At 38.1% G+C, this 13,060-nt stretch overlaps 1 protein-coding gene across 1 annotated transcript in view; it reads right to left on the bottom strand.

The window, feature by feature from the left end:
* Positions 1-733: 733 nt before the first annotated feature.
* Positions 734-13,060, bottom strand: part of LOC104531772 (contactin-6-like) — a gene marked incomplete at its 5' end in the record, with an annotated part of 24,078 nt that continues 11,751 nt past the window's right edge. The window contains 7 exons of the mRNA XM_010176768.1: positions 734-834; positions 1,909-2,077; positions 3,836-3,948; positions 7,764-7,950; positions 9,063-9,178; positions 9,739-9,973; positions 12,756-12,826. Coding sequence (XP_010175070.1) covers positions 734-834; positions 1,909-2,077; positions 3,836-3,948; positions 7,764-7,950; positions 9,063-9,178; positions 9,739-9,973; positions 12,756-12,826 — 992 coding nt within the window. The remainder of the gene's footprint in view (positions 835-1,908; positions 2,078-3,835; positions 3,949-7,763; positions 7,951-9,062; positions 9,179-9,738; positions 9,974-12,755; positions 12,827-13,060) is intronic.

Here is a 13,060-nt window from a genome sequence, read left to right as displayed (position 1 = left end):
AAAAGGTATTCAGCATCTCTGCTACTTTTGTTGCTCAGAATAGTCTTTGCATGAAAAAGCCATTTAAAGTGTAACATATCTCATATTATAACAGATACTGGCTCATTCAGCTCTGGTTCAAGGCTTGCTGATGTCATTGAAAGTCTTTCTATTGAAATCAGTGGGCTTTGGGTTGGTACATACGATTCCTTTTATTTAAGATTCCCTTTTCTGAAGGAAATAGTACAGTACAGTTCAGCTAATACGTTGTACAACACCCCCTGTAACACAAACAAGGGCAAAAAGTAAACAAATAGCTTTTATTTAATTGAAAGTGGGTTTTTTTTACAAGTTTCATTGAAGAACATGAGATAAATAATATCCACATCACAAGCAATTGCAAGTCTCTGAGTTATAACAGCTTGGCACAGGTCTTTTGGCCGTTACACTGGAGTTTCAATAAGAACTACTGCTTGTAAAAAATTCGAGACCACTCCCCTTACAATCTCAAGTTATGTTTGGCACCACTCCATTTAATTAATGCATATACATTTATCCATTAATTTCAACGCTTATTTTTAAAAATTAACGTAATATTGATACTTTATGTTTTCTTAATATTAGACCACTTCTATCTCCCGCCCCCATTCCCATTGTTTTTCTTTATCAGGAATGTTGGTCAAGGTGAAATATTAAGATAAAATCTACACATTGTTTATTTTGAAAAGTCCATAGCTGATCATTGCTTTAATCATCAAGGAAAAGGGTGTATGAGAACAGAACTCAACATCAGGATCCCAGCTGTCAATACATGGTTTATCCTTTGGGACAATTTTATTGCTTCAGAGCTTAAACCTGTAAAAATATAAACATACACAATTTTCTGACAAAAGTAAATTTGTGCCAGGAAAAAAAAAGAAAAAAAAAAAGAAAGAAAATACAAGGAAAGAAAAAAAAAGGTTCTATGTATTCTAGCGTAACAATTGTCCTGGTTTTTAGCTGAGACAGAGCTGGGTTTCTTTTTAATGGCTAGAACAGTGCTGGGGTTTGGATTTGTTATGAGAAAAACGTTGACAACATACTGATGTTTTCATATGGTCGCTGGAAGTTGAAGGACTTTGTGTTTTGCCAGTCTGCAAGTGCAAGATCTAAGGGGGTGAGGAATATTTAAATTAATAAGCTAAATATCATTTGGCTCTGCCAATGGACTATTCCATCTAATATCATGTCATGGGCAGGATATTAAGCATTTGGCTCTGCCAATGGGCTATTCCATCTCATGGGCAGGATATTAACGAGGGGCTTTTCCTCTCTTGCTCTCTCTTCATTCTGTTTTCAAAACGAAACATTATTCACAAATGTTATTTCTATTTGTTTATATTTAAATGCCATGTATATAGTTTCTAATCAGCTTCCCACCCTCCCTGTGAATATCCACTTTTAGCATGGTTTTGGCTAATTTGTTGCAAAACTATGCTCCTTTTTGCATGAATAATAAGGTAATTAGGAAAGCAGAGGCTGGACCCTGGGCAGTCCCACCCCAGCCACAGAGCAGGGCACAGGTTCTCTGTCCCAGCAGCAGCTCCAGAGCAGATTAAGAGCTACATTACATGTGAGAGCTGCAGCTTTGACTTTAAAAAGAAAGCTTCTTTATTTCTCTGTCCTTCCCTGAGCATTATAGACCAGGGCAGATGGAGACCTACACTAAAAATAAGGTCACATCTAGGTGTTGTGCAAAATACTCTCTCTGTTAATGGAAGTGAGAGGACTGGAGACTAATCTACACGTACCCAGCATCACAAAGCAACAGGAGAGACGCCACCTATGGTAATAGGAAATCTGTTAATCCATTGTATGTACTTCTTAGAGGCACACAGATTTCTTTTTACACAATAATATTCAGAAGGAAAAAAAAATAATCTCACGTACTCGATATTTTTGGAATCCTAATTTCCTCACTGCTGCTGCCATCCCCACCGTCACTGACTGTTCTTATTTCTATGAGATAATCTTCTTCAAACGGTACCAGAAGTTCAGCTGAAGTGTTGTTTGTCTCCAGTATATGAGTTTTGCTATGTCTGTTCTGTCTATACAAAATCTAAGTAAAGAGGGATTAGAAAATAAGAATTATTTACATTTTTTTATGGTTTAATGTATTTTTTGGGGACTGAGAATATCTTTTATCATGTCTCAAATTTTTCAGAGCATCGTGAGCATCCTGCAGAGTATTCAACTTCATTCAAAACATAGAAATATATTCTGCAGAATTTTGTGATGGAGATCACAGCAGGCATTTACTCCACCTGTGTTTTGGAGGAGAACCTTTGTCTGCTAGAACAGAAGCTTACCTTGAGAGTAGGGTTATGAAATCCTTATCCAATAGACTTGTGCTCCGCTGTAAATATGGAAGTCAGACACACCTTTAAACAAGACTTCAGCCTGTAACACCTTTTATATCCAGAACTAATGTGACACTTTAGGAACTGAAGCTTTAAGTGGTTTTTTTTTGGTTTGTTTGTTTGGGTTTTTTTATTTCTCCTGTTGATGGCGAGAATTTAAAGTCAAGTAGAAATATTCATGTTGACTTTCATGTAAAAATACCACTTGCTAAAGAAAACATGGGACATGGCATAGCTGTGTGTTTTTAAAGGCTCAAAGAAAGGACAGAAATTTGGAGAGTAGCATCTGAGTTTCTGCTTAAAGAAACACATTTCTACAACTAAACACGATGGATCCATGCACTTGGGTCTTTCTGCTAGTGAATCATCAGGCCAAGGTGCAGAGCAGCTTGGGGAGTCCAGACAGGGATCCTACAGAATATAATCAGCTTTTTTCCTCCAGGAAGCCTTTCTTCCTTGCTAACACAGCAATGACACTGGTTGACTCCTTTCTCTTGACAATCTTTTGACATATTTATGCAAAAAAGAGCAAGTGAAGAGCAAAGCAGATGGAGAAACAGGGATGGTGCAATAAATACTGCAGCAAGTACTTAAAGCAATATTTCCACATCAAAATGTAACAAGCAAGTGTAGCCTCAGAGCAGGTAGGTTAGACACAAAGGAAAAAAAGCTTAATAATCTAGTTTTAACTTTTTCCCCAGTGTTCAGAGCTGCTCAGACATACTCACTAGGGTGGAAAAGAATGTGATCTCAAGAAAGATTGCAAGATGGGGGTTTTTTTTGTGTCCTTTTCATCCCTAGGCATAAATAACTCTGAGACACTAAAATGCCTAGCAACATGAGGATCTGCATCCTCAGAACCTTTCCTCATGTAAGCACTCTCCACCTTCATTTTTACAGTTCTTCAGGAGTAAAAAAAGTCTTTCAATAAGTCTTTTGGATTCAGAGCTGCTGCAGAACAACTTTAAACTAAATTTTCCTTTCCTTAAAAAATAGATTTCTGGAAGTGCTTTCTACTTCACTCACATTGATCTTTACATGAGTATCTTCCTTTCTATTTTCAAAGGTACATTTGTGAATTGCCAAAGAGTGAGAACTTTTAACTGTGTTTTAGACCTGTCTTTAATGCTTAAGAGATTCTTCTCTATTTCTTATATACGCTTGAAACTCCTTTCCAAAGATTTGAATGCAAGAATCTTAGATGAGTAAGATTCCAAGGGAAATGGGACAAGAGATATCCAGCATTTGGGACAGAAAATCCCTGTGTTAGGATAAAGAGGTCCTACTCTGAATGAATCCAGCTCTTCTTCCATTTGTATAAACATCAGCCAACCATCCCAACAGCTCCAGGAAATTCACTGTTTTCCGGGTAATGAGCAGTTGTATTTCAACAAGTCACTGTACTTACCTCTATTATAAACAATATTTCTGATTAATGAGATAAAGAAATTACTTACTTTGTAACCTAGTACCTCTGATTCATTCTCCATTGTTTTTACATGTTCCCAGTTCAAGCAGATTTTGGAATTTGTCAGCTTCCAGGCGATGTTTGCCGGGGGTTGACTTGGTGCTTTAAAAAAAAAAAGAAAAGATGATGATAATCACAAGATACAACTGAATATTAATTTGCAGAGTGTAATTGAATGAGCTGCTGACATGGAAGTAGCAAATGCATGGGTGATTCAAACCTAAAAGAATAAAGAATATTTTCCAGTCCATCATCCTTCTCGTATTAGTCAGAATAAAGATCTATTCATAGCACAAAACCACTTACTGGGAGAGTTCATTTTGGAAATTAGGAAAAGCCTGACAGCGTCTGACAGTTCAAGTTGTGTTTGACAGATTTTATTTAAGTCCCACATTGTTCCTATCTGTATTTTAACGTACTAGAGAATGTTTTGCTGTATGGATTGCAGAAAAAGCTAAAACTAAGAGCAAAATACAAAAGCCAAGATTTTCATCAGCAATGAGGACAGGTTACAAAGAGCTACACATTAAAGTCTCCATGTGATCCATCATGAAACATTGTAGGATTTTATAAATTCTCAGCACAATAGGCTGAGAGGAGCTTTTCAAAGGCTTTTTATGCCTAAGTGCCAGGACTTTGAAAATTTGCCTGCAAGTGACTGAAATCGAATCCTGTGTGAACATGTGAAGTTGAAACTGTGCCTTTGAACTGCATCTCAGATTTAGAACAACACATTATCTCCTTCTCCATGGTGCATCCTCCTGGATCCTGCCTGGGAGGATGGCACCAGAGGTGTTAGAGGAAATAAGAACTTTAACAGAATTAAGAAATAGGAGGAGACATTTGGAGAAACATGCTGTGAGTTTCCCAGACCTGACTTTAAAATACTCAACTTCCAAGATCCTTCTTTGCTCCCTACAGTTCCTATATATTGATGATTCATGTATGTAACTTGGAAGGTACTGTTGATTCAGTAATGCTCCACAATTTCTTTCATTTCCCATGGAGGTAGAATAAATTGATGGTGCCTGTTGTTTCATATCTACCATCTGCTTCATGACTGTGGAGAAGTTTAATCCATCCCACCAGTAGGTAAAGAAGGTGTTAGTGGACCACCCAGGTGAATATAAGCAGATGTCCTTCCATGAGCTACACTGTCACTGCTGGAAAAAGATTAATATTTTTTTTTAAGGCATTTAAATACATTCACATACATAAAACTGTAAATTTACTTAAATGTTGTTTTAAAACTCTTTGTTACTTTCAGGAAACATTTTATGTAAGGAATTTAGTAACAAAAAACTCCCAGAAGGCAAAGGATGTCAAATACTCCTGAACAAAGACTGTGTACTCTGAAAAGCCTTGACAGCACTCAAAAATGAGTGAGTAGTGCCTTATTCAAAGCTTTTTAGCGTAGTATTTAAAAACCATCTTAATTCATAGTCTTTGGGCTGAAAAATCATCACAGGATGATTTTCAAAACAAAATGATCTGCTTTTGCTATAAAACCAGGGACCAGAATAGGTGGTAACGTGGCACTTCCCCAAATCCACAGTAAAATCCACAAGTAAAAACACTGCAAGTGTTTCTTCAGATCCAAGATTAGCAGATCATTTCCTCAACTAATTTATTGTAACCAACATTGTCAAGAATAACAGAAGTCCCAAGTATACGCTTAAGTTTATCAAGTTAATTACATTACTCTGGTGTTTTAGGTGACACTTGGCTTTGTTGCTGTACTGAGTTGAGGTTTATCCTTGCAAAGCATCTCTAATACCTATATCTGTTGATGTATATGTTTGTAAAGAAAAAGAACAAGCAAAGAAATTTCTGAAAAGCATGACACAGAAGTAAAGAAGCAGAAGAGTTGAGCTTTACAACAGCTTCTAATGGAGCAGTGTGTTCATGGAAAGAGGACATCACTTTCCTAAGTAGTTCAAACTTAAACCAGGATACCAGCTTAGACCTTAAATTGATCTTAGATAAGTATGATTCAATCAGAATTGCACCTATTTGGCAGAAGGACCATTTTAGTTTTGCTTAGTCTCAACAATAACAGTATGAGCAGAACATTGTAGGAATCCTGGAGAAAGAGGAAGAAGACAGAGCTATTACCTTGAAGCTAAAGCTGCTGCTGTAGATGCACATTGTTTATATTCTCTTGACATATTATCTCTACTTATATTGAAAATGCTTGCATACTTCAGAGACAAGAGCTTAAAATTTTAATATAAGTTTTTAAATATTAAAAAGGTTATTTTGACTTTAATTTTTAAATGAACCATTAGCACAATCCTGAATTTGAGAGACGGTGAAGTCAATGTAAAACAAAAGCAAATTTATTCCTTACATGTCTTGTCACTTGACTGCCATGTCTTTAACTCGTCTTTCATACATATGTATGTACAAATAAAGAGAATAATTTCCACAGATGAGTCTATTTTCCATTAAGAAGTTGCCTGTGAAAAAAGTCCTGTTGAGTCCTTAAGAAATGCCTTCTCTGGCTTTGTTTTGGTTTATGATAACAGAAATATATTAAATTATATTAAATGGTAATATAATATATTATATTAAATGGTAACAGCATATAGACAAGAGGAAAATTGGTGAAAGACAGGAGAAATATTTCCCTTTTTGTGCAAAAGGGCTGATCAGTTTTTTACTGAGAAAACAAAGTCCAAGGAAAATAGAAAAAAAATGGCACACTTAAAGAGTAAGGAATTTTAGGCACTTTGGTACATAGCAGATTACCAAGATTTCCTGCTTTATGATTATTTTGCTCCTAATGACCATTTACTTCATGGGTTCAACCCTGCAGGATGGTGCTCAGTGCTTCCTTGGAGGATGTCCCCATGAAAGCACTGCTTTCATGAAGTTGCTTCTCATAAACAGGACAGCATGTGTTTCTGCTTCTACAATTGCAGGAAATTTTTAAAATTAATGACTAAATAGTATTTATACAATTGTGTCCCATGTGCTGCCCTCTGTAGTGCACAGTTTTGAGGTCTCAAAAAAAGCACTGCATTTGGAGCATTCAACAGTTTTCTTTAAAATACCAACCCCATATTCTTACACCCAAATCTATTGTTTGACCTGTGGAACATCTTTGATCTCTTTTGAAATCTCCCAAAAGCACATGGCTTGCTGTTGCAATGCAAAAGGAAATCCTTCCTGATGGGAACACAAACACTGCTGTTATCTAATTTTGTGGGTGTACAGAATTACTTTAGCATATAAATAGAATAAGGTAAATGAAATAACGTGATTTAAGTTGATGAGAATTTTGGATTCCATTGAGACAGACTTGAAGCTAAATACATTAATGTCTTAAATGTCTTGGGGGGACCTTGTTGCTGGGAGACCTTGTTGCTCTCTACCAGTCCCTGAAAGGAGGGTGGAGAGAGGTGAGGGTGGGTCTGTTCAACCAAGGACCAAGGGACAGGACAAGAGGAAATGGCCTCCAGTTGCACCAAGGGCAGTTGAGATGGGATGTGAGGAAGAATTTCTTTGCTGAAAGGGTTCTGAGGCATTGGAAGGGGTTGCCCAGGGCAGTGGTGGAGTCCCCATCCCTGGAGGGATTGAAGAGTTGTGTAGACATAGTGCTGAGGGACATGGGTTAGTCGGGGACTGGTCAGTGTTGGGTTCATGGTTGGACTCGATGAGCTTAAAGGGCTTTTCCAATCCAGGTAATTCTGGGATTCTGTGTGAAATACCAGAGTCTGAGTAAACTTGATAGTGAAGAGAAGAGACAGAGAAGTTTCTTAGTCACAGATTTTGTTACTTAGTTTTATGAAGAACTTTGGGATCCAGTTTTCTCTGATATTGCAACATTTAGCAGAGATGGGTCAGGGTAAGCTGAAATGTCACTATCACACTTGGGATTTTGCAACATTTGTAGTAGGAAATTGAATACTCACGTGACTTTTTAGTGGTGACATTTACCGGGGTGCTGGAGGGCCCCGTCCCTGCAGTGTTGTAAGCTCGAACTGTTGCAAAATACACTGTGTTAGCTTTTAATCCTGTGATATTTTTGGCTGTTACATTCCCATTGACTCTGACTTTACCAGCTGTGCTTTCCTTGGGATCATCAGTCCAATATAAAACCTGAAAAGCGAGAACAAAGAACAGGTAATTCATTGTTTTCCATCAATTACAGATTTGGCTGGGAAGCAGACATGCTGACAATGAAGATTTCAAGGAATACAGGATTCTTTTTTTAATTTAAAACTAGCAGGAAATAAAGCCAAGCATGTATATTTATAGAGAAGAAATAAAATTTCAGAGACTGAATACCAATTAAAGAAGTAAATGAAATCCTTAACTTTATAGATGTCCAAAAGGAAACCTTTGATAAGGTGAGAAATTTTAAAAGCTTGTTTGGTTTTATAGTATGAACACATTTGAAGAAAACTTTAAAAGACAGAAAAAAACCTCATTTATCTCAGTCATCTAAGAGGTTTTTAAATTACTTTGTATCCTGCCTCTAGTTTTGATTCAGGGACAGCTATTTAGATCTGAGTTTGGTATTTTTTTTTTCAGTGAGTAATTGATTTAGGAAGGTTTGTGGACTGTACGTGACTCTTATTAACTTCATTTATATATTTGCCATGATAAGACAGAATTTAAAGTATTTCTGTCTTGCTTTACTCTTGATTTATCTTAGCTACCAAAAAAAAAATAAAAATAATAATAAAAAAATAGTTTCACTGTGCAAGTAAAATGCCCAGGAATTGTATCAGTTACTTCTATGATTCTAAAAGGAGTAAGAAGTCCAAAACCTTTCAAATACACCACAGCACAAGCTTTGGATAGCAATGAAGTACAATTTATCCTGGTTTCTTCTGTAAGCAGTGCTATGGGTTATGTGCATGCCCCCAAACTATCAAGAACCCCATCATGGTCAGCCAGCGTCACAGCTGTGTAGGAGGAGGCAGGATCAGCTTTGGTTTGTGGAATTAACCACGAGTCCTTTTATAGCAGCTATCACAAATGATTAATCTTGAGGTTTTAACTTATAATACCAAAAGTCTAGGACAGAGCTGCAGCGCTGGTCTGTGAATGCTTGTGATTATCTCAGGTGAGATGTTGCTAATGAGAGTTGGGTGAAGAGTTTCATTGTCTGTTGATTTGGAAGCAAAGGAGAAGGAACCAGAATACAAATGTGGCTAGGAAAGGGACATCTGTGAGGTGACAGACACCAGCACCAACTGCCTCACCTCATAGCCCAGCACCCTGCCCGTGTGCCTGTTCCACGCGATGGGCTGCCAAGAGACCTCCACCTCTGCCGCCGAAATGCTCAGGGCTGAAGTCCCCACTGGTGTTATCTGAGGCTCTGGGTGATGGGAGAAAACACAGCTGGTAAAACATTTGTGTCACCAACAGACTGTCATGTTAGGAACAGAGGGAGATTCAAGAAAAGAGGAAAAGGGTTTGGGAGGAAGCAATAGGCAGAGGTTCAGGAAACCTGGTGTGAATCCCTAGCTTTGCTACCTATTTGTTATGGAACATCAACAAAGCCAAAAGTTTTCAAAATTGCTCATGACCCATAAACTGGGACACATTTTCAGAGGACATCAGCTGCACTGAGTGGTCTGAGAAGCTAGACCCTCCAAGAGCTACACTTTTGAATTTCTCCCAGTTTTCCCAGCCCACTCAGTGGGAGCTCCTTGGGGACAAATAAGCATGCTGTCTTCTCCAGGCAACACTGAAAATCTGCCCCTGATGTTTTTTTAACTTCTTAACTAATTTCCCATCTTCTCTCTCATATCTCTTGTCAATCTTCAATGAGAAGCATTGAGCAGGCTCCTTAATATCCCCGTGGAGATCCCTCTGATCATATCTAGGACCTATTGATGCTACACAACCATTACTGATAAGAGCAAGAGGCATTACCGTCTTCTCCTGAGTAGACAATGGATATGGAGCTCAGGGTCCCTTCTCCTTCATTGTTGTAGACACCAACTTTTACTTCAAAAGGAGAAAGAGGTGTAATGCTTTCATTCCTATAAGCATATTTGCTTGCTTCCACTGAAGCCACCACTGCTTTGGTCCAGGTTGTTGAGCCAAGAGGACGAAACATAACGATGTAGCCAAAACCTTCCCCATTTTGTAGTTCTTCTGGGACTGGCTGTGGTGACAAGGCAGTCAAGTCAATAAGCACTTGCAAGTATACATTGTTTTAATTGAATCTCCATTCCCTGAGTATATTTTAGTGGTATTGATTTAGGTGACTGTGCCTTAGAGAAGATAATAATGTTTGCTCCATCAGTCAATGTAATATTGAAATAAAAATCAAAATAATAAATCTATCAAGGCATTCAATTTAGAAACAAAAGATCTGATCAGCTCCATTAAAGTTATTCTCTTTCAGGCATGAAGTTTTCAAAACTAAAAGCATTTCATTCAGCACAAGATATAGCTGATTTTTTTTTATCCCCAAGGGGTCTAGGAATGCTAATTTTAAAGATATTATATTTGAAGAAAAAAGTCAGGAAAGGAGCAAATGTATACACAGAAGTTTGTCTCAGCTGTATAATTGCCTGCATATGAGTACAGTACTTACATTTTTTTAGCACAAGTGAAAGTCTGAAGTGCACAAACATATTCTTATTTAGGTTTGTCTAGAACAGAAATGTTCTTGCAAGTCAACATGGTAAAATTAATGCTCCTATTAATAAAATCTCATGTCAAGATATGTATTAATGACTCATACTGAACAGGCAATTATATTAACACTGTATCCAGCATGAACTTTTTTTTGTTTTCTTGGGTTAAAAATAATTCTACATTGGCTTCTCAAAGCAAGAGAATATTTATGAAACAAGAAAATATCAGCAATACATGGAGGAAAGAATGTTTCTCAGCAAAACTTAATTTATTTTAGATGTTTGCATAGAAGTAAGGTGCATGGAAAAGGAGTCATGAAAAATGGTGCAAAAGGAGAGCGAAAAACACAAGGGCAGAACCTCAGTCCCTGTGATCATTCCTGGCTACAAGCTCCTCTCCTGCACTCAAACTCCTAGGAGCACTAATGGTGTGAACAAAAAAAATGAAGAAGTACCTCAGAAGATTTCAGGGCACTCATTTTATTCTTTTCTTCATAAATTCCTTCTAATTCTATTAATAACCCTGGCCTGGCATATATTACAAATGTGTCTTTCCTCAAGTGTTTGTCAAACATTAATTCCCCAACATGCCCTTTCTACCTCTTATCCAGTCCTGAGAGAGTTAAGTGTGAGTGATGATGGTGCACTGGTGATTTATAAGAGTTCAAGCTACTTTCTAGAGCATTTAATTTGTTTTTGAGGCTTCTGTGACCTCAGATTTAATCAAGATGTTTAGTGAGTTCATCACAGAAAGCAGGAGGGTTGTGTTCAGTGGCATAATTAGTATTTCTTCTGACTCTTTTTCAGGACACACTATGGAGTCCAACAGGATAATTTGATTGAGATCTCTCAGGTTGTTTTCAATTTTCATGTTCTCCTGCTCCCAAAGATTAGATCAGGAGAGGAGAAGATGAAACAAAACAGTGAAAGATGCATATGGAGGAAAAGGTAGTTCAGGAAAAGTGAAGTTTCACTCTGTTCAGGGCATGGAGAGCAGAAAGAATTGACAATATTATTTATCTAGTGGGCATTTTTTTTCTTTGACCTCATTTTTTTCCTATCACTTCCCTTCCTCCCCCAGAAGGCTGGTTATATGGTGCAGCTTTTAGAATAGAGGAGAACACAGGCAAGTCACTCAACTGACTGAGTTTTAGTTTAATTTTTAACTTTTATTTTAATATAACTTTTAGTTAAATTTAATTCATTTTACTTTCCTTCAAATTGTATACATGAGCTTGGTTATTTCCTTAGAAAAAAGAAGTCAAGGGAGGGACCAGACTGCTTTCCTTGCTTAAGTTGAACTAGAAGTCTTTTTTTCATGAAGAAATGTTTTCCATGACCTACAAAGTGAGTGTCACATTTTTGGAGGCCCTGTTGCACATTAGGAACTCAACAGGGTTCATCTTGTGCAGCCTCTGAGACAGTCACACCTGATAGTGAGATACATGGCAAGGCTGCCTGTCCCCTGCCCTCCAGGTTGGGTGCTGCTAATGGCATGGAGTAGCTCCTACTTCTATAGGACAGAATGTCAGATGTCATCAACCAGATGTCCTCAGAGCCAGGGGAGAGATTTAATGAGGTGAGTCACATTAAATTCTTATATATTTTTCAGCCATAATGAAAAATCCAGAGGGTGGGAGCTGTGTTTTGGGGAGATGTTCCATAGGGGCTAGAGCCCCAATCAAGCACCTGCCCCATCATTGCATGGGCTTTACAAGATGCTACCTGCCTTCATCATGATGTCCATGGGAAGGCTGTTGGGTGGCTGGAGAAGAAGGGCTCCTTCCCACAACATTTACTTTCCACTCTTTAAATGACCTGTGCTCACCCATTGCAACTTGTAGTTATGGTATTAACTGCTCTGAAAATGTATATTCTCTCCTCTCACTGGAGTGCTGGAGAATTAAAGAGCTCATCTCCTTTAACACATAATAGGATATGTCTTGTCAGCACAGTGTTCCAGAATGAAAAACATGTAAACAAAAGTCTGAAAAATGTTAATGCAGAAAATGGCCAAGCAGATTAGTGTGTTAAGCACCTCCTGTACAATGGAGATAAGAGGGTTATACAGACTTCTAAACATCTTTATAACATGCCTCTTAAACTGTTTATTTTTATAAATTGTTCCCTATAACACAGAAAACTTGCTGTATATCTTACAGGCTCTTCTCTCTGCAGATGCAGGATGAAATCCAGGCTCAGCCAAAGTCAGTGACCAAAAGCCTTTGGATTTCAGCAGGGCTGTGATTTCACCCATGGACTCTTCCCCATTAGACAGCTTAGGTTAATTGGGCTAACAGTTACCTCCCATGTGATGACCAGCTCAGAACGGCTTCCTCCTCCTCCACTGACATTCGTTGGTGCCACAATGGGAACTGGAGAAGAAAAGACATTAGTGCTTGCAAGTACCCACCACTACTGCTGGGGTCATGTCAAGTGGATGATTAGAGCTTTCTCTGGCTCACATGCAGCTATTCTGCCTTTCACCTTGAAGAATGTGTCCAGTTTTGGGCCCCTCACTCCAAGAAGGACATGGAGGTGCTGGAGCATGTCCAGAGAAGGGCAACGGCGCTGGGGAAGGGTCTGGAGCACAAGTGTGCTGAGTTCCC

This window comes from Antrostomus carolinensis, unplaced genomic scaffold (genome assembly GCF_000700745.2).
Source record: "Antrostomus carolinensis isolate BGI_N321 unplaced genomic scaffold, ASM70074v2 scaffold7831, whole genome shotgun sequence".
Lineage (NCBI taxonomy): Eukaryota > Metazoa > Chordata > Aves > Caprimulgiformes > Caprimulgidae > Antrostomus > Antrostomus carolinensis.
This window is presented reverse-complemented; position numbering and strand designations above follow the sequence as displayed.